Raw genomic sequence first — 22,068 nt, 5'->3', positions numbered from 1 at the left:
AGCAAAATAAGACAAAACAATGACTCAGAAAGTTGGTACTGCTAGGTATTTAGGAAAAGCCAGGGAAAGAGCAATGCCAGGGGTAACCACTGTAGGGAAGGTATGATGGGCCAGGGCCTCACACTCTTGCAGAAAAGAACACCCTATTTCCCACCCCTTCCTGCTCAGGGCCTAATGGGAACCTCTCATCATGCATGATCTCTGTGATGGGAAGGAAATATGAGACTCTCCACTACATTACCAAGATCTCCTGATCCAGTAGCTGATCCTTGAGCCAGATAGGCCACATCTAAGCTGGGAGCTTTACTGATGGAAGGGAAAGTAAGTTTTTAACCAGGCATTTATGCTTCATATTTATGGTCTCCAACTGATCCTGGGGAAGGATCTCAATCAGGTTTGAGCCTGTCACAGCTCTCACTGACTTTTCAATGCCCAGATACCATGAAGTTCACTCAAGGGCAGTAGGGGAACATGGGTTACACGAAGGTAAGATGACCAAGGGCAGAAATTAATGAGGCGAATACAGAAGGAACCTTGCCAAGTCAGCTAAAAAGAGAAAAAGACTTAAAAATTGAGAGGAAAATTGCCATAGCCCAAAGCAGAAAGCCATGTAAGTCCCCAAAAGCAAAACCTAAATCCAAAGATTGCCTTCCAAGTAGTGTACTGAAGACTTCATTGCCTTGAACTAGGAAGCAGGATTATGGAAGCCCACCTGCTTAGGAGGGCATGGAATATGCTGCTGAAAGAATGGCAAGTCAATGGGCAAAGGTGCTGTGAAGTGAAAACAATCTCTCAGCCTGGGTGGAGAAGGAAATCTCTCTTCATAAGGAGAGAAGAAATATTTTCTGATTAAAAAAAATGCTTATTAGTAAAGTCCTACAAACAAGAATTTCCTTAAATAGTATTTCTTGGTGAAAACAAAGCCACAACTTGAACCTCCCCTGAAATTAGCCATACTATGATAGGACCAGGGAAAGCTGCCTTGGGACCAGGCCAACAAAATCAGCAACAGTTACCTTCTCAACCAAGTCCCTACTTGGGAGGAAGCCTGACCCCCAGTTTTATGCAACTTCCTCACAAACACCTTGCATGAACCATGAAGATCCATTTGAGATACAGCCTGGAGCTCCTGTTCCCATGGCATCCAGAATGCATCCTTCAGCATTGTAGGAGAACTAAGGTCCTGAAGTTGCTTTAGGGTCACCAAAGGACCCTGGCTTCTCACCTCTCAAATTTCTTCTTCTCTACCCTTGACAGAACTTCCCCCAGGAATTTCTAGGTTGTCTCCTGCTGCTTCCATGGTCTTCTCCAACCTCCAACATAAAAGGATGCCAGTAGAGTGTTGGCTTTTTCTGGTTTGTGGACAGTCTGGAGGCAAGCTATTTAGGGGACTCACTTCTAATCTTTGGCTCTGTGAATGTGGAGAGGTTGAAAACTAGATCTCTAAGCAGAAGAGGTCTGGCAGAGTGAGCTGAGTGTGGGTCACTGTCCTTGTCCAGGGAACTTTGTACCTGAAGAAAACAACAGCTATCTCACAGATTTCTGAAGAAAAACTCAGGACCAAGATTGTCTGAATGGAGATGATAAAGGAGTGGCTACTGACAAGCACGATGATCACTTCTAGGAAGGCTTGTTCTGACACTAAACAAGTGCTATTAGCGCAAAGTAAGTGGCACAGAGGGCAGACTCCAAGGTTGGCATCTTGATACAAGTGAAATCTGAGCCAGATCTAAGTTGTCTTTGCACAGTCATCCAGCTCAGGCAAGAATGCCATACCATCCAGAGTACTTTCACAGCTGACATCTAAGTCAACCTCAGGAGAGGGGGTATGAAAAATAACTACCCTGAAAACCGTTAAAACCCGCATAGGCACCAATTGAGATCTATGGTCTCTAGATGCCTCCATTATTCAGCCTATGGCAGGTGCCTCTGTCCTGACAGGACAAGCAATGGTAAACAGTGACAATCTTTGGCTGTGCTGGGCCAGGGATCATATGCTGCCATGTGTCCAAATTTCTTCCCTTCTTTTACCCACTTTTTGGGCCAGGAGGAGATTATATACTCTGCTCCTGAGCCCTGGACACTGAAAGGTGAGAAAGGTTTGATTCCTCAGCAGAGAGAATTCATCAAGGAATTTAGGTCCTCCTGAACCTGACCAAGCATGGTCTTGTCAAGTTACCCATACATCTGATTACTCCGGCAACAAGGAACACCTCTCCCTCTTTCCTCTTTATTACTGAAATCTTCTCTGTAGTGGATGCACTATGGCTCCCAAATAAATGCTGTATATGCAAATGACAAGGAAGAGCACTACACAGCTCAACAAGACTCATCTTATCTCACATCCACATTCTGAAGAGTAAGCTGAAGGATGGGGAGAAATGGTCAAAAGGATGGGACACCAGCCGCCAGAGTGCTCAGTCTCCTTCCAGCTCTCACACTTGTGAGATGCTGTTGGCCAGGCGGAACGACATTCTCTTTGCCTTTTCATTCTCCTGAGAGAAAAAATAAATATATTTGGAATTAGAATAGTCAAATGTAGGATTTATTAACATGGAAAATCTACATGTTAAGACTTGGATTCTCTAGAGTCAAAGTGTCTTATTCTACCACAGGAATTCAACAGTAAAACTTACTGAAGCCACATACACAATATGCTAAGTATCATAAATAACTAGGGATGGTTAGTCAGATTCTGGCACACTGTGGGTAAACATTATATTTCTATGGAATTTAACAGCAATGACTTGAAATTTTATGTCCACACAGGTGGTACCAGAGATGTTCTCTCTGCTGCAAGTAATACCTCTCCTTCCCTCCATATACCAGGAAGCTGAAAAAGATCCCTGGTTTTCTCCCTCAAACCCAAGTAAAGATCAGGCACTAAGACTAGATATTTCTCTTCTTATTGGCATCTCAATCACAGTGCAGTATAACCAGCACTGAGCCAGGAATCAGGATACCTGGTTGCTCCCCTAGTTCTGCTGCAATATGCCAGGTAACACTGGGCAGACACATGCTTCTCTCTGAACATCAGTCCTCACTGGTAACTTGAGTTAGTGAGCCCCACACTACTCTACCTCCCTTATATGATAGGGGTTGGAAATAAGGGTTCATTTTCACCACTCTCTTGTGCTATCCAAACAGCTTTACTTTAGTTTGCTCTATACCTGTTGCTCAGATACCCCTTGCCTGCCCAATCACCCACCCATGTGCCTGCCAGCTGGCAGCAAAGCTTTACCATATGTCTTCGCCGCCTCTTAGGTTGGATGCCTTCCTGCACACAGGGGGGCCACGGGAAGCCCTGAGGGGTGGAACATCCACTCTCACTAGACACCTCCTCAGAGTCTGAATCTTGCTGCCTTGGCTGGGCAAACTGTTTCTCTGGGTAGATCTCCTTCAACCATCCCTCAAAGAATACTTCCAGGCAGCGGCCAGCCTCTGCAACCTCTGAGTCAGGCTGATGGGGGGAAAAGAGCAACGGTGGTTGGCCTGTTTCTCCAGCCCAACTCTTCCCAGTCCCTCCCTCAAGAGCAATACAGAGAGCACAAAACCTGGCTGGCCTGTCCTGGGCTGTCCGGAACTTGGCATTTTCTCCTAGGACTCAGTATAACCAAGTTGGTACAACTCTTATAGTAGAAGTGACATTAACAGATACCCACAAGTGGTGAGTTACTAACACCTCTCCATCTTCCTCCTAAGTTCATACTGAGGGCTGAGTGTGGGATAGACTTTAAAACTCACCACGGTAGACCCCAGGACTCCTCATAGGTCCTCCTGCCATCCCAGAACCAAATCTGACTCCCCTACCCCAACCCTCACTTCAGCTATTATAAACTTGGGGTCACTGGGAAATAGAAAAGAGGAAAAACAGAAAAGACATACATAATTGAACTTAGCACAGTTCCAGAATATGAGGCGCACGTCTGCCACCACATCTTCTGGGGTGGTATAATGAGCTGGGTCCTTCTTTTGAAGCTTCCTCCGGATAATTGATAGGTCCATGGGCCTCTTGATAATCTGGTAATAATGCCGTGCCTTGGGGGAGAAAAGAAGAGGGAAGGAGGCAAAGAAGGAAGAGAAAAGAAGTACAGGTATAGATAAGAAGGAAGAAGAGGTAGAGAATGAGTTGGAATATAAATGAAAGAACAGAAGAAAAAGAAAGATGAGGAGCAGCAGGAATAAAATATGGAGAAGACCAAAAAAAAAAAAAAAAAAAAAAAAAAAACAATGGAATAGAAGAAATGTATCACTTGCCAAGTCAGGTCTGATGCAGTAGCAGTTGTGGCAAGCTGGGGAGAAAAGACTGGAGTGGTAATGGTCCCCAAAGTCCCCTGGATCATCCACAAATTAATACTGTCACTATTTCCAGTGGTTTAATCCTGAGCCCACCCTGGGTACACCACCATGGTCCTGCCCCCTGGCCTAGGCCCTCAGAGCAGAAATGACAGTAGTAAACAGGAACAGTAAGGCTTTCCTTACCAGGGGGCTGACAGGTTCATGGAAGGGCAGGCTGAGGCTATTGCAGCATAAGGACAATACCAGCTTCTCACACTTCTGCAAAAATCATAATTGGTAACAGTGTCACTTTGTTCTGGCCCATCTCAATAAAAATTAAACTCGGTAACCCTGATAATTCTCTGGCTCTGTGCGACAGGGTGCCAGTCACAACACTAAGGCACAGTTTAGACTCCTAAGCCAGAGGAAAACTGTTAGGAAAATGAAAACCACACAAATTCTATTGGCTAAATTATCAGCCACAGCCCTAAAGAAAGGAACACAGAAGGGGGTCTCACCCCTTCTGAAAGACCTCAGCCCCTTTTAGGCACAGGGCGCTTCTCCAAGCAGAAAATCTTGTTTTCAGAGACCCCCTCCCTACCTTTTGGTCGCATGTGCTCAGGCCAGGAAGTACCCGCGCTCCAGACTGGCTGTAGCGGGTGTTCTCACAGTCATATTCCATCTCAGGCTGCGTCAAGCTGCAACACAAGGTACACACCCACTCTCCCCTGCATAGATAGGTGAGGCCATGTTAGGCTTCAACAAATTGCCCAGAGCACCCTTCCCTCTCCCTCTGCCCCAAGACAGGCATGGAGGCAACTGTGTGGGAAACTGAGTCTGTAGCTCTTCACTTGAGGGAATGGCTTCCTAGCTATGAGTTTGAAAGAAATTCAGTAACTCAGGATTTAGTGAATACAGAAAAAATATTTAGGAAGAGGGTAGGGCAGAAGTACAGGGATGAATCTTTGCATAGGAAGAAGCTGAGAACAGAGGCAGAAGGAAAGTCAACCAAATTTCCAATATCCACCTATCTGAGTGCAGAAGGCACATATAGGATCCACTAACTCACAGACCTGCATTTCATAAAGGCACAGAAGAGGGAGTAGGCCCATCCTGGGAAGTTCTGTGGGCTTGACCTGGAGTAATAACATAACCATAGATGATAACCCTGCTAGCCAGGTGATGGCCCTGGATTGGCATGACTCACCCTGGGAAGCTGAGCAAGGCTGGTACATGGCAGGAAAGGTGGTACACTTTGGGACAGCGGTCACAGCACAGCAGCTCTCCACCATTGAGACACACAGCACAGAAGTCCTCATTCTCTATTGGGACTGGGGGACCCTTCTTGGCTCCAGGAATTCGAGAAATGAGTCTGTGTTCTTCAGGATTTGTACTTTCCACTTCCGGTGGCTGCTGCCCAGCCAGGGAAGTGACAGTAACCTTTCTTCCCCCCAGACCTGGGGCCTGGATGGCATCAGGCAGACTGTCTTGGCTGACCTAGGGGAAAAAGTAAGTCTGAGTAGTCAGAGCACAGTACTGACAAGATGTTGAGGGACACAGAGGGTGGGACTGACAAGCTGTGAACACTTACTATGAGAACCATTCTTTCAGAACTGCAAGCAAGCCAAGTCCCACAAGTGCCAGGACAGCTTACTCCTGCTATGAATCTCAGAGATCCCTTGTAGGAGAGGTCAAAGTCTAGTCAAGCTACAGCCTAACTCAGAGACTCAAGAGAGCCCCCTAATCCAGAATTCTAGTAGCAGCAGAGAGAAAGGAGAGGCTCCTGGACCTGGCCAAGGTTCAAGGTCAAGACATAGTAAAGTGGTACCTTAATGGACATGCTGGAGGATTCAGTGCCACACTCAATAACCAGCAAGAAGCTCCCATCCTGATCATTCTTCTGGGGCTTCAGCTTGAACACAGGCATCTCTCCCGAGGAAGCAGCACAGATCTTGAGTCGCTCCAGTCGCACATAGGGAATCTTGGACTCACTATTGAAGGCTCTGTGGCAAAAGAGATATGCTGGGTATCAGCAGGAGCCTCCTCTGATCCCAGCCTCTAAGTCAGGCTTGTCTGTGATCCCACAACTGAATAACTACTCAAGATCTGCTCAGACCAACTTTCTGAGGTCCACATTCTGCCCTCTTGCCAGCTCTGCCTGGCCAGGCCCTGTCAGACCCTGGGAAGCCTTGATACAGTCCTTGTGAAAGAAGGGAGCTCCATGAAGATCAAGGACTACACACATCAAGGACTACATGCATGCCTCCTGGGGCAGGAGCAAGGACACCCTCCCACAACCATTCCAGACATCCAACCACACACATCCCACTTGAGGACCTGGGAGTTGAAGAAAACAGATGTAGGAACATTTCTGCTTCTAGTTAAGTGAAGAAGGATGCTTACTTCCTGTGCAGAACATGAAGTTGTTTGGGGCTGGAGTGGGAGGTTGACCAAGAGTCTGTTACCTGATGCTCTGGTTCTCTTTCGTATCCGGCTCTAAGGCTCTTTGTTCAAAATTCTGATATTCTAAAGCAAAAGACAAATAAATACCTTTGATGACATACTCTGTCACGTGCACCTTCCACTCATATCTGTTATTCATACCTTCGGTCACACACATCACACAATTGTTACCTATACTGTAATGATTCCTAGTGGTGAAAATCCCACTACGGGTCTCCTTCCTGAGAGAGAAGGAAGGCTACCTTCTTTTAAGGATGATACAGATAATACTCAGAGGCTGCCCACAGGTGAGTGTTGGGTTAGGAACTGAGGGGCCAGCTTCTCACCTTTGAATGAGCTCAAAAATCACTTGTTCCCAGTACTCTGGTATCACCTGCTGTCAGGAGTCATTCTGTGCTGCCTCTGCCTTTTCAGACAAGGGCTGGGATTCCAGAACTGCCTGAGAATCCAGCTCACACTCTGTGGGCTAGAGGCTTCAGAAGCCCTGCCCTGCATAGCACAGTCTTCATGGATGGACAGGGGGCCATGGGGGCAAACAGAGGGAACTAGCACTCAATGAGAGCACCCACTTAACCTTGGATACTGTTCTAGGCATTTTACATGGGCAAGTAGGATCCAGAACAACAAATCCAATCGCATAAAATTCAGGATTACATTATTGAGTGTAAAGAGAGCCAATAATTTTTCAGTTGGCCTTTCAGTGTGAGAAAAAAGGGGTAAATATTTCTTTCATTTTCTGTTATTATCTATGCAAAATAGATTGATCATTACTAATTAAGTATACATTATACTTTGAACTGAGAAAGTCCCAGGTGATCAATGGGTACTCAACTCCAAACTTCCTGACAAGCCCTCACAGAAGAAATAAATCTTAGCCTAGCCCAGTTTGAGAAGGGGTGTGGGTAGCTGAGAAGAAAATAAGAGCCAATCTCCAATGGTCCAAAATCCCTTTTCTATGAGGAACAACACAAATGGGTACAAGGAAAATTATTGTCTGAGTCCAAGGAAAATTGTTGCTACTACAAAGTAAGTTGTCAAGTTAGTTCTCTGCAGTTATTTGTCCTAGTAGCCTATAAAGTCAGTATGATTAGTCCCATTTACAGAGAAAGAAATCATCTCTGGGATATTAGATATATCACCCAGGATCAAAATAAAAAGACACAGAGCTGGTATTCTAACTTAGATAAGTCAAACATGCTTTTTTACCTATTATAATTTGCAAAGCTTAGCCCTCTTGGGGTTTGTTCTTCCAGTCTCCCGCTACATGAAATTCAGACCCCCCAGGACTTTTGCATGAGGAATTTTGCAAGGGCACATGGATCAGCCCTAGCCACGTTGAGGAAAGCAGAACAGAGGAAGTCACTTCTGGAGAGGTAATTTAGCCTCAGAGAGAAGCAGTGCTCCCCAAGCTTACAGCCTGTCTGCTGGAGTCTACCTCATCTGTGCTGAATCCATCTGCACAAGTCTGTGGTCAACATGAAAGGCAGGCTTTTTACTTGTGTCTCACCTTGTGGGTTTCGGTACTGCTGCAGAGCCATAGACGTGTTGGCCACCGGTGCCAGTGGAGGTCTTTTCACAGAAAGGTTAATTGGCTCCTCTAGTTCTGAGGTAATAGCCAAGTCTTTGGGAGCATCCAGCCCAGGGGCCATGGGGCCTTGTCCCACTGAGTCAGTAAAGTGAGAGGAATCCTCACTTTCCATCTTCCAAAAAAGAAAGGACAAGAAGAATCAAAGAAATCAGATATTTTTACCATCAATGGTCCCAGAGCTATTAAGTTAAGGCCAGGATAAGGCCTTCAGTGGGCAACCCTTTGACCAGTGATGAGCAGAACAGGTTAATTGACATTTCCTCATGACTTACCTTACACAGAGCATTTCCCAGGGAGGGGTCAGCCCCGTCCCTGGAACATAGGCTATCTGCAGTTCGGCCAGAGCCAGGACTAGAACTGGATCCAGTTTCCAGCTGCATGTCAGAAACCAGGGGCCTGCTCTTCAGAGGACAAGTCACCAGACTTGGCACAGATTGGGTGTGAGCAGACATTAGGCTAGGCCTGGCCTGAGAGTGGTCACTGGCTAGGCTTGTGATGGCCGGGGAGGTCTCATTCGTCATGTTGGGCATGGACTGGAATGTTCCATGCACCAGGCTTGGCATGGTCTGCAGATGACTGGTTGTCAGGCTGGGCATGCTGTGGTTTTGAACACTTGTCTGGTTGGACACAGTTTGTGGGGGGCCACTCAGCAGGCTTGGTACTTCCTGGGGAGGGCCAGGTGTAAGGCTGCTCACACTCTGAACCTGTGGCTCTAGGGTCCTTGCCAGCCTGGTAGATGACAACTCCATCTCCAGAGTGTTGGAAAAACCCATGATGCTCACCGAGGTGGAGTGCTGTAGGAGCAGAGACAAAGAATAGTCAGGCTGTTAGCTGAGACTGGCAGGGGGTTGGGAGCATACAGCCCACAAGGGCTCCCATGCTCAGATACCTCTCTGGCCTCCAAGTCTAAGAGCCATGGGAACTTGGGCAGCACATGAAGTCCTATTCCAATCCTGACACCAAGGAGGTTCTTAGGCTATGACACAGAGGGAAGCACAGGCTGAGGACACTGGTGTCAGGTGGGAGTGGGAAGCAGACAGTGAGAAAGAGCCTACCTTCTTTTTTTTTTTTTTAAATTTTTTTTTTTAGTTGTCAACGGACCTTTATTTTATTTACATGTGGTGTTGAGGATCGAACCCAGTGCCTCACACATGCTAGGCAAGTGCTCTACCACTAAGCCACAACCTCAGCCCAAGAGCCTACCTTCTGACCTGAGATGTACACAAACACACATACACACAATCAGTCACATTTCCCACCTTCACTCCAATGCTTAAGCAAAAAGTCAGACAGCAGGACTGCCCTCTAATTTCACATTCCCCTCTTACTATACCACTGATGATTTCTTTTCCCTTCAAGGGGTCCTAAAGTTTAGTTTCCTACATAAAAGTGGCAGGAGGTTAAGATGGCTCAAATTCTGATCTTCCTCAGAACTGCTTCTTTGAGAGAATGCCAAGGCTCAGGGAGTCCCAGTCAGCCTGGGGAACCTGGGAAAACTCCAGGGCCTCTTATAGGCTTGTTTAAACCAACTCCAAGCACCACCAGCATTTGATAAACCTTTAACTGAGATATCTAAAGGTCTGTTTTAGCCCTAATATCCCTACCAAAGACATTCCAAACCAAATAAAGGGAACTTCAGAGCAACTAACTCTTAACGTGACCCTGGATATTTTTGCCATCAGCAGTCCCAGAGCTGTTAAGTCAAGGCCAGCATAAGGACTTTGGTAGCCAATCTTTTGCCCAGTGGTAAGCAGAAGAGGTTGACTGATATCCCCCCAAGTTGGGGGAATGTAAATCAGTGAATGAAGTAATAATGTTCCAGCTCAAGTTCTTTTCTTACATAAAACTACTTTTGAAAGAAGGAGAAGAGACTTATGGAGTTAATAAAAAGAAATAAAAAATATATAGACTGCTGCATTTGAATCTATTCAGCTTTTCTGATTAAAGAAACATTTGACGCAGGTAAGAAGGCAGGACACTAGTTCTAAATCTAACCTTCATGAATTTATAAGTTTGATAACTCTGCCTGTTTTTTTTTAATACTAAATAGCAATTTAACTATTTAAAACATCAAAGGGAAAACAAGGAGTAAGCTTCCAAAATTAGCTTCCCAAGTCTGTCATTCCTTTCCCTATAAGTGAGACATTCAAATTTCCTTAGGAACATAAGCACTTTGAATACATTTTCAAGTTTCAATATAAATTTAATAAAGCTACTTCATAGTGAAGAAAGACTATCCTCATCTCAGTGAATGTCACTCCTAGTTACCCAGCTCTGTGAGTCCAATCCTCAGTGGGAGGCACCAATGGTGCACCCCTCCTCCCTCACCCAAGCTAACACCAGGTCTAACAGATATGCCTTAAACATCTCTCAGATATACCCACTAATTCCTCTCTCTACTGATAGTGCACTAGCCTAACCTACTTTCCTAATTCCCTAGACAACAGGAGTGGCCTCCTCAGTAAAGAAATAATTTAAAACATGCATATCATCATCATTCCTTTTCATAAAACCCTGCAGTGCATTCTACTCTTCTTAGAATGAATGCAATGCTGAACAGTTCCCAAGGCCCTGAAGTTCTGACATTCTCTAGAGTCACAGCTCATACTACAACCCTCTCCTCATTCTCTGAGCTCCAGTCCCTCAGACATTGTCTTCAGTTTCTATAATGTGAGCAACCTCACCAGAGCCCTCACCCACTCTACACAGACTGCTTCCTTTGTGAACATTCTCCCACCCCTGGCCTCTGTTTCACTGATCCTTTGGAACTCAGCTCAGCTGTTAGTATTGCAACAAGCCTTCTTTCATTCTCAAGTCCAGACCAGGCCGCACACACACACCTTTTATGCGCTCATAATGCCTTATCTTTGTACTTTTAGTCTCATAGCACAATTTGCGATAGCATTTGATTAATTTGTTCCCCATACCAAACAGTAAACTCCATCAGGGCATGAATTTTTTTCTATTTTGTATTCCTAGAGCCAAGAGCAGCGCCTGGATGAAAAAATGAATTAATGTGCTACTTAAAATTTCATAACAACAATGCTACATGACTGTTTATTCTAAAAATCTTAAGCCAAATGAGCAGCAGTTTTATCCTACTGAGTCTATGAGTTTCCCTAAAATAATGATTATTTTTATATAGCTAAAATTTATTGAGAATTTATTATATGCATGGCAATCTGCTAACTGTTTTACATATATTATCTCATTTTATCCTCACAAAAACCATTAAAGAGTTGTTGTGAAGGTTAAAAGAAATAACCCATGTAAACATTTAGAACAAATGTCTAGCACACTGTAGGCACTCAATAAATGCCAGCTGTTTCTACTGTTTCTCCTATTATTGTTATTATTACTATTTTAAAAAAATTTTAATTGTAGATGGACACAATACCTTTATTTTATTTATTTATTTTTATGTGGTTGCTGACGAACGAACCCAGTGCCTCACACATGCTAGGCAAGCGATCTACCACTGAGCCACAACCCCAGTCTATTATTATTACTATTGCTTACAGCCTTAATTTTACATGAGAAAATGAGGGTCGGGAAGGCAATAGGGTTTTTTTTGTTTTTGTAAAACATAATTTTGTAATTTCCATTTCTCTTCATTTATGATTATATGGTATATAAAAATAAAATTGAGCTGGGCATGGTGGCACGGGCCGTAATCCCAATGTCTTGGGAGGCTGAGGCAGGAGGATCACAAGTTCAAAGCCAGCCTCAGCAAATTAGCAAGGCCCTAAAGTAACTTAGGAGGCCCTGTCTCAAAATGAAATATAACAAAAGGGATAAGGATGTGGCTCAGTGGTTAAGTGCCCCTGGGTTCAATCCCCAGTACCAAAAACATAAAATAAAATAAAGTTGATTTTTGTATATTGATCTTATACATAGAGATCTTACCTCTGGAATTTTATTTTGGATTTTCTGTATGCACAAATCAGATATCTATTAAGAGTGTGTTTTACTTCTCTTTCTCTTCATTTGTTTTTCTTACTTTACTCCATGTATGAGAATGAATACAAATAGTGATACCATGCTACTTGCATTCCTGATTGCAGAGGATCTTTTCAATATTTTACCACTAAGTATACTGTTTTCACTGATGCAGAATCCAGACCTTTGATGTCAAAGCCACACTCTTAATTTTGGCCTTGCTGTCTCTACCCCTCTCAGGGCTGACTTCCCTTCATCCTCTCTCTCTCTCTATCTCTCTCTCTCTGTCTCTCTCTCTCATTTCTCTATGATTCAATATCTTTATCCTTCCCTAATCTATTTTTTTCTCCCTCTCTTATGGCCTTTCCTTTATTCTTCTTTTTTTCTTGGTATCATCTCCTTCTCTTTTCTCCCTGCCCCTTTCTTTTATTTAACAGCATTAGTAAAATTTATACTTCTTATTCTTGATTCTCAATTTTAAAAACAGATGGTTAAATACCTTTTATCTCTCCAAAGAAAAGTTTGCTTTTTATATGTTCCTTGATAGTTTCAATGGTCTTCAATAAAAGGAGTTCAATTTGTTCTACAGTCTAAGACCCAAGAAAAAAAGATTGAAGAGGAGAGGTGAGAGAAATGCTCAAACCAAATTGGGTAAACTAGGCACAAAGCCCAGCTTAAGGGGCTGAAGCTAGAAACCAATGGCTTTCTCAAAATACCCAGGCCTACATCCCTTGGTGTCCCCTAGTTGTCCTGGTTATGCACTATGATAGCTTTCTAACAACCTACATTTCCTTATCTGTAGACAAGAATACCCAGTGTTATTGCATTCCCTTTTGTAATATATGACAGTCTAACCCTTTGAACTGGACTTTTTTCTTCACCTTTTTCCCACTTGACAGGTGTATTTAATGCATTTCTGGTATTCATTTAATCCACCTATGCTGGACATTGATGGCCCTCAATAAGATCTTTGCTGTTAAGCATTAAGAGCACCAAAATCTACTGAGACCATTCAATTAATAATGGTAGGGTGCTACATGTTACCAATATGCACAAAATAAGATGCGAGTTAATGAAAAGGGCAGAGGAAAACATGCAGACTGAGCCATGAAAGAATTCTGGAAACTGTTACAGTTTATTTTGAAGTAAGCCTGCTGAATCAGCTCCCATAATACCTAGAAGACAGTTTGTAGTAGGTGATGTGTTCTAAGATTCCAAAGACTACAGTGGTCTCTTTCATCTTCACATCTTTAGCCAATCTCAAGGAAGTCAATGCTCTAAGGAAGTAAGCAAGCTAAAGCTCTGGTAACAAGAACCTGGGGAACTTCCTTTGGAGAAGAAACCCACAGAAAGAGCTATGAGGAAACCAGTCCCAACCCCATTTCTACAGGCTACACATACACAGTAGCATTTCTGGACCTATATAGGATGTATGTTAGTTTTTTTGATACTTCATCTGACTGTCTGGAATGAAGAGTTAGAAAATATTAAAATGAAAGTTACTTATTTCATGTACAGGAAGAAAAGAGGAGAGTTGAAAGCCTCTATGCTACTCTGCTGTTGATAGTACAAGATGAGTGGTGGCAAGGATAGGGCCAATTTTCAGGACAAGGAATGAGCCTGAGTCTCTAGGGGCAGGCAGGAAGGAAAGGGCTTCTCAAGAGCATACAAGGGCTGGAGAAGGGATTGGGAAGGTGGCTCTATTGCCTCACATACAGAAGTCACCCATCTGCCAGTGGAGAGGATAGTGTCTGCTTTTTCCAGCACCCAGAATTGTACAGAGAAAAAATGAGAGAAGGCAAAAGTGTGTTTCCCACCATAAAGTCTTAGAGGGTCATCACTTACACTTCCAGGTTGTTAACTACGTAACTGACATCTAGACATGATCATATAAAACAGTCAGATTTCATGGATGAAAACATGCATAGTGAGGTTGGTAAGTGAAAATAAACTATTTTCTAGTTCAGAAAGAAAAAGGCAAAATGCCAAAAACATGTATCAGCTCAGGTTATCTTTAGCAGATGTGGGGAGACTACCCTGAGTCTAAAGAGTGCCCCCTTACCTCCCTCACTTGTTTCTATTTTTCTCTCCTCCCAAACTGTATGTTCCTATCCCTGTCCTCTTCTTGTCTCTTGTTAACTCTGCCTCCTTGTCTCCATCTGCTACCAGTCTAATTTGACCGAAGTGCCATGCCTAGAGTGTATTTAACCTCTCTTTACTACTTGACTTGGCGCCCCACCTGACCTGAAACCTCCCTGAGTTGTCTGGCTTTCAACATCTCTTCCATCAGTCACCTGGAACCCTTCATCCATTTAACCTGTCTTCTGCTTGATCTGTTATCTGTAGCGCCATCTCTTTCCCCACTCTCACCAACTGGGTCTCTTTCGGGAGCTCAATGTATTGACATTATTGTTCTAATGCACGCCACATGGTATTGTCAAAATTCAGAGAAAACATTGTTTTCTTGTTTAAACAAGAAGGGAATTGAGACACAGAGTGATTACTCAGATTTCCCAAGCCTCACAGAGGCCCAAGACTAGGAATTCAGGCCCTACCCTGAAAATCCACTGACTGATCTTAATTTTGTGCCATTAGCTAGAAAGCTAGTACCCTAGTAAGAAGTGTTGCAAAGTCAATAAACAGACACTTAGTGCACATGCCCTGAGTTTAATATTACTTTTAGGTTTTTACAGTGAGATAATATTGCTGGAGATGAAATAGTGCAGTTAGAGTAGCATTCCACATAAATTAATTTTCTGGATATCTGAAACACACTTTTTTCAATTTCAAAATACAATTGGCTTAAAAACATTACTTGGAATGGGAGTACCTCTAAAACACTTTACACACTACCCTGTCTTATTAAACAGAATAAATGGAGCCTAATGAGTCAAGGAATTTTGGTGAACCACTAAATAGTCCATAGATGCTTTCAGGAACTTCTAAGAATGGAGAGTTTAGTTTGCCCTTTCAATGAATGACCTCATTTAGTGGCACTTTTCCAGGTCATGCATCTTGCCTTCTCCCTGTTTTGAGCTGCCACTATGGAAGTCCGTACTCCCTGCTTCTCATCTGCTTACTATTTTAATATAGGAAAGTTATAAAATTCCAAAGAAAACTATATATCTAAGCTTGTTAGAGTAAAAGAAAATGCTGACTGATAACTGAGTGTGGGTTTATGATCTCATACAGAATATAATGTGTGGGGTTTGTGACATCTGCTTTTGTTGCTGCTTTTGTTTGCCACTCATATCTGCTTTAGCTGCCCCCAACACCAGTGGTTAAAATAATAAGACTAACCACTGCATAACTATGCAGTAGAAGGGACCAATAACTTGGTAATTTTGTCTTGGAAATACACTGAAGGACTTCACTCTGGCTGAGGAAACAGATAAGCAAACAAGGACAGAGGTAAACAGATTTGTAAATTAAATCCTTGAAATATTTGAGGGCTTCAACATCTTCAATATTAGGCAGACTGGTTTAATGGTAGTAGATGCTTAACAGTTGAATAAGACAGGTGAGGAAGAGACTAACTTCCAGTAATTGGTTTTACATATTGATTTTTAATAGCAAAGTTGTTGTTCTTGTTGACAGTGAATGTTTTTCCATCTCAAATGAAAAGCTCTCGTACTGATGAAGGCTATTCCTATGGAAGTAAATATTCTGAAATATGCAAACAGACCAAAATCAATTGGAAAAAGGTTCATGGACAATAAAGTGAAAAGTGCCCTGTGCCCTTATGATCTGGGGACGACAGAAAAGCAAAGAGGAACTGGGTGCAGTGATACAAGCTTGTAATCCCAGCAACTCAGGAGGCGGGAGGATTGTAAGTTTGGAGACACCCTGGGCAACTTGTCTTAAAATAATATTTTAAAAAGGCTAAGGATGTAACTCAGTGGTAGATTCCCCCCTAGATTCAATACCTAATACCAAAAAAGAAAAAAAATAAGATCCCAGATTCTGAGGTAGAAGGAAGATGAAAAGAATAGGGAGGATTCAGTAAGTCTTACGTGAATGAGTGAAATTCTCAAAACCCAAGACTTGGAGGCTCAGGAGAATTTGGTCAAAGGTTTACTCAGGCCGGTGGGGGAAACTTACAGCCTACCAGCAAAGGCCTGTTTTCTCATGGTCCAGGAGACCTAGGCAAAGATCTTGGGTTTGGTTTTTAACTGAAACCAAGATAGAACTAAGAAGACAGGCTTCTTACAGGGTGTTAAATTCAGGGAGTGAGACCTGGGGAGTGTTTGGCTTGACTCCTGTAAAGTTCTGCAGATACTGACCAGGACATAGGAAATGCCCTAAGAGTGTTTCACCAGGCCCTGGGAATATTCTGGCTACTATGAGAGCCAGGCTATGCAGAAAAGATCATTGCTGAGGTTGAGTACCCATGATCTGATCCACTGCAGTGTATTTGGAGACTAAAGATAAGATGCCTAGTATTTCCTCATATATGCCAGGGTTTTAAATATGAGTTTAAGTGAGTCATTTCCCATCTCCAGGCTCTAATTTCCTCCTCCAAAGGTTGATATAAATTTCAGATATTATAAAGAGATAAATCAGGAGTTCAGGCATCAAAGTGCTTTGATAATGGCATAAATGCTATCAACCTGAGTCATCATCCTTGCTCTTCTGCATCACTCTTAATCTGGGTCATAGGAATGCTTACTGCTTCTCTATCATTTAATAGAAATATATCCCAGACTCTTTTTAAGCCATGAGCAGCATTCTGCTGCTTCAAAGTCCTTTGTGGAAGATCTGCACTATGTTATGAGCAGCAGCAAAGAAGTCTTTCTTGCAGATGAACTGGAACTCAGGGCTCTGTGATGCTTAGTGCTTCAACTCCCTTGGAGAGCATTAAGGAAAGGATTGTGTGTATTTTTCAGCAGTTGACTAGTCCAGAAGTACAAAAAGAAGCCACCAAAATATCCTCCAGTTTCACTTGGAATGTAAGGGGTTTCTGTTGCAGAGTTGTGACCATGATATTTCTTCAGAGTGGTTAAACCAACATGGGGAATTTTAGGCAACAGCTAGTACCAGATAAATGTTCAAATTCACTTTAAAATATCCTGTTGAATGCAAAGAAGGTGGTAGGATAAGTGACTTCTGCGAGTGCAGAGCTTAGGCCTCTAGAAAACCCATTCTAGAACTTTCACAGTCTTCAGCCACAATCTGTCTTCACCATGAACTCATTTAGCACCAACTCCAAGGTCCTTGTGCACAGATGCTCTGCTCTAACAGATGTGATCCTTGTGGTCAGCATGGGACACAGAAAGATGCTTAGTGCCACAGATTTCTTGAGTCTTTTATCTTCAGATAGACTTTTGACTTCCCTGGCACTCACAGGCCTATAGGCTGAGGAGTGGCTACAGGCCATAACACCTTTACCAGATAGATTAACCATGATCAAATGAGGCTGGGTCCCAAGACTTCTCCCAGCAAGGACCCAGACTATTTCAAAGATTATAAAGATGGGAAAATCCAGCAGGTGAGAGGCCAAATGGAGTTCTATTTTTCCCACTGTAGTATACAAAGAGAGGCAATTTAACCTAATCATTGAGCACAGGGTTGAGTCAGAAACTGTGCTCTGGTCCTAACATTACTCATGATCAACTGTATAACTCAGGTGGGTCACTTAACCTCTCTGTGTCTCAGTTTCCACATCTTTCAAAGGGTTAGGCTTCCTCATAGTATTGCCAGGATAAACAAAATAAAATGGAATAATCCATGTAAAAAACTTATGAAAATATAGAAAAATACTATATAAAGCATATCATCCAATGATAAGGGTACTCAAAATGTTTGAGATTCTCAAGTCTCACACCCTCCACCTGACCCAACCCCATCTTCGAGGCAATGAATTTCCTCAAAAAGAAAGCCCTTTTTCTTACTGCAGTAGCTTTGTTGTAACTAGTACATCTCTCTCTCTCAACTCATGAGCCAAGATGACAACTTGAGGGTCCTTTATCTGGGAGTCCAAGACATGAAAGAGGTTTATAAAACATTTGAAAAATGCCAAGTCATCTGCCCCTCCAACTTCTGAATGAGCCTTAGTTCATAAGACCAGGAGCAATTAAACATGACAAGTTAAGAGTTCCTAGGATCTTCACTAACCCCACTGCCAACCTTCAGTCATATAGGATGGCAGCTTCCTCTTGATACTCAGACAGTCCTGTAGGCCACTCACAGAGGCAACAGTTTCCATGCTGTGTACAGGAACAGACCTGACCCTTGTCAAAGAAGCAGCAGCATTTTCTGCATGGCTTCCACTACCACTTAAGAATGGCAAACCCCAGGCTTCCTGTTGAACTACTGACATCTAGAACAGCTCTCCTCAGGTCATTTTCTATTGCATCTTCCAAAGGACAATATTTGACAATTCAAAACTTAACTTTTTCGTAGTCTCATATATGTTCTTTTTCCCATCCTCCCATCCCAGTGGGCCAAGACAAACTCAAGTGTTGAGGCAAAGAATATTCTATGCCTGCCCTTCTATTATCAATCAGGCACTAAGTCTAAAACTCCTGTGATCAGACAGCTCTTGAAATCCTTGCTTTTTCTTCATTCCTGCAGCTACTGATTTCATTCAAACAACTATTTCTCCTCTGTGTTTTTCTGGTCTTCTTTACCACTACTAAAGTGAATTTTCAAATTTAATTCAAGTAATGCCCCTCCTTACTGAAAATTCATCAGTCACTATCACCCCAGCCCCAAGACTGAGTACCAAATCCAAGCATAACTGACAAACCCTCTAGCCTCTCTGGTTCCAGTCATTCCTACTTCCCAGTACATCTCCTGTCCCCATCAAGTCAGATTAACTGAAACCCTCTAAGAATCCCAGGTTTTCTCTCCCATTTGGGCCTTCCAAGCTGCCATTCCCTTTAACTAATGTAGTCTATCTTTCCCTTTTCACTAGTCCAACTTCTTTTTCTTCAAATGTCAGCTTAAAATTATAGCTTCTAAAAGTGTTCTCTGAACAGCCCCTCTCCCAGAGTTAGGTGCTCCACAGGGTACACCTTAATGACTACAACAGCACTTTATTATAATTAATTGTTGTTTCTTATTTATCTTTCCCACTAGACTATAAACTGCAGTATAGGACTATCTTATCCACCAATACATGCCAGCACCTAGCAAAATATTTGAAACACAGATTTGTGTTGCATGTGTATATCTGTGATATTTTTAACATTGAGTGTATAAATAAATGGATGTATGGATGTATGGATGGATGACCCAAGTTTACAAGGTTAAACCCCTAAGAACAACAAAGGGTCTATTTACTGAACCCCTTGAGCTTCTAGGCCAAGTAATTTTTAAAGGCAAGGTACAGATAAAAGGCCACTAATATCAGAGGCTTTCCCAGACTTCAAAGGTCACCAGAAATTTCCAAGTTAACATTTCATTAACCTTTCATTAACATTTCATTTCATTTCCTTTTCTAAACTCTTTTTCTCAAGTATTATGGAGATTGACTAATCCAAGACATATATAACAGTGGTGCTGCTAGAAAAACTTGGTGAGAAGCAGTATACTAAGCAACTAGCAGAAGTGGGGCTACAGAGTCAAAGGGATGTTGTAAGGCTGAGGAAACAAGCTAGTAGGGTATAGGCTAGCTGACAGAATTTCAATTCCTCCTAGGTAGAGGCACCAGGAGGACTGAGGGTACCAGGTCTGAGAAAGCATAAGGATAAATGGAACAGGGACAAGGGACATAGGAAGGGGTGAGGGGAGGACATGGCTCAGTACTGAGGTCTGAGCTAGAAGAAGGTGAAGGGCATGGGTAAGAGTAGACAGATGAGGAGCTGTGGGGGACTAGGTTATTGGTAGGGTAAATGAACACTGCTAGCAAGTTGGTAGGCAAGTGGATAGAGAGGCCTTTGATTGCTCATCTTCAAGAGATCTCAGTGTCCGGAGGTGCTCAGTTACCTCTGCAGGATGTCTCTGCAGACCACTTATCCAACAGATTCCACTGATTAAAATTCTAAGGTCAGTGAACTTTGGGTTGTGGAGGCCACACAAAATATTTTTCCCATTTTAATTGTAGGATGAAAAAAGTTCAGGCTCTGGATTCTAACAAATCTTATTTAAGTTAAACCTCAGCTCTTTCCCCTACTGGCTACAGAGCCCTGGACTTCAGTTTCCTTAGCTACACAATGGTGATACCCAACTCAAACAATTTTTGAGAAGGTTAAGTGACATAAGGCTTGAGAGGCACCACATACATTCCTAAGCACAGAGTAAGTAGTCAATAAATTGACTCTCTTTCCCTTTCCCCACTCTAAATAAAGCCCAGTAGACCCCATTTTTAGCATGTAAGTGGGAGTAGAAATGGAGGTAGAGAAGGACTTATGTTGCTGATTCATTAGGACAGAAGGCATGAATCAGGGCTGTGTAGCATCCAGGGATGGAATAGGGACACTCCTCCCCCCAACCCATCATCCTCATCCAGGTGCCTGGGAACTTGGCTGGCAGTGGGTCCAGGGGAAGCAGTCTCCATTAGTACCTTTCTCACCACATTTGGAGAGGAGTGCTGGATGGTGTTGTCCATGGGGGGGACACTGTGAGAAGTTTCTTCCCCAGATGTCTGGGGCAAGGCAGCAGCAGTATTCTTGTCAAGAGGGAGAGTTGGCTTTGGGCCCTCAGACGCTGGAGGCTCATCTGTAACCTAGAAAAGAGAATAGTAACTTGGGTGGGTTTCACTGCACTCAGAGCAACAGCAGCAGCAAGAGTTAGTACCCTCCCTGTCACTGCCTACACATGATGAACTGCTTAAAATTTTTTCAAAAAGAAAAATACTGTCATCTAAACTTTTCCTAAAACTACATCCTAATATGATAGCCTTATGACAGAATCCAAACCAAGAATTCTGAGTTAACTCTGTCACATTCACTTTAGCAATTATAATACAGGATTTTGTTGTTTGTTTTATGGTGCTAGGGATCTAACCCAGGGCTTCATGCATGCAAGGCAAGTGCTCTACCACTTAACTATATCCCCAACCCCATAACTCAGTTTTGACTTACATTTAACTATGATCCTCAATCAAACCTAGACCCTTTTCTGGCATCATAATAATTATTCCATCTCCCTTCAAAGGATTGAAGCCTCAGGAGATGTCATTTGGAGCATTATCTGAAGTTGTCAGTGTTGGAGCCTAAATGTGAGGCCTCACAATTTATAATAAAACAAAAATCTATAGAGGTTCTTTGATGATGTAAGTGTGGTTATAGGTTTAAAGGAGACACCACTACAGAAAAAATGAGAAGGGGTAGTGAAAAGGGGCTGGAACAGAAGATGGTGGGGGTGTGGGGAGCAGGAGCTAAGACTGAAGATGTGAAATGCAGCACAGATTCCAGAAGTACAAACTATGACTCTGCAATTACTTATCTTTTAGCTGAGAAATTAGAGGAGCAGCATTCAATTTCCCCCTAAGAAGGGAACAAGGCCTTTTATGTGGCATTATAGAAAAGTCAGCAGACCTGGATCCAAGTCTTATCTCTACTTCTCAAAGTTGTATGATCTCTAGGCAAACTGCTTGCCCTCTCTAACTCCCACTTCTGCATAAAAAATACATGGTGATGCCTATCAAACAATGAATGCTGTTAAAGGGATAAATGATATGATTATAGAAAACATACCTAGCTTAGTAGATGTGAAATAAAGTTTAAGTCTACGTCTGCATAGTGTTATAAAGTGCCAACCACTAGAATCTAATGCATACCTCACTTCATCCCTTAAGCCCAGATCTATGTTGGGATCGAGTACTATGTTCTCTGGAGCTTCTCTGAGTTAGATGG

General features: G+C 42.9%; 1 protein-coding gene across 6 annotated transcripts in view; it reads right to left on the bottom strand.

The window, feature by feature from the left end:
* Trim66 (tripartite motif containing 66) overlaps positions 1–22,068 on the bottom strand; it is a 58,337-nt gene continuing 36,269 nt past the window's right edge. For all 6 annotated transcript variants that reach the window (XM_047518233.1, XM_047518239.1, XM_047518236.1 and 3 more), the window contains 11 exons: positions 20,775–20,936; positions 8,602–9,123; positions 8,249–8,441; positions 6,744–6,804; positions 6,107–6,281; positions 5,486–5,775; positions 4,880–5,006; positions 4,483–4,557; positions 3,886–4,038; positions 3,242–3,460; positions 1–2,495 (listed from right to left, as the gene is read on the bottom strand). In XM_047518233.1, the coding sequence (XP_047374189.1) occupies positions 2,436–2,495; positions 3,242–3,460; positions 3,886–4,038; positions 4,483–4,557; positions 4,880–5,006; positions 5,486–5,775; positions 6,107–6,281; positions 6,744–6,804; positions 8,249–8,441; positions 8,602–9,123; positions 20,775–20,936 (2,037 nt within the window). In that variant the 3' untranslated portion in view covers positions 1–2,435. The remainder of the gene's footprint in view (positions 2,496–3,241; positions 3,461–3,885; positions 4,039–4,482; positions 4,558–4,879; positions 5,007–5,485; positions 5,776–6,106; positions 6,282–6,743; positions 6,805–8,248; positions 8,442–8,601; positions 9,124–20,774; positions 20,937–22,068) is intronic.

The sequence above is a fragment of the Sciurus carolinensis genome, chromosome 11 (genome assembly GCF_902686445.1).
Source record: "Sciurus carolinensis chromosome 11, mSciCar1.2, whole genome shotgun sequence".
Classification (NCBI taxonomy): Eukaryota; Metazoa; Chordata; class Mammalia; order Rodentia; family Sciuridae; genus Sciurus; species Sciurus carolinensis.
Note: the sequence above shows the minus strand (reverse complement) of the source record. Positions and strands in the feature narration are given on the sequence as shown.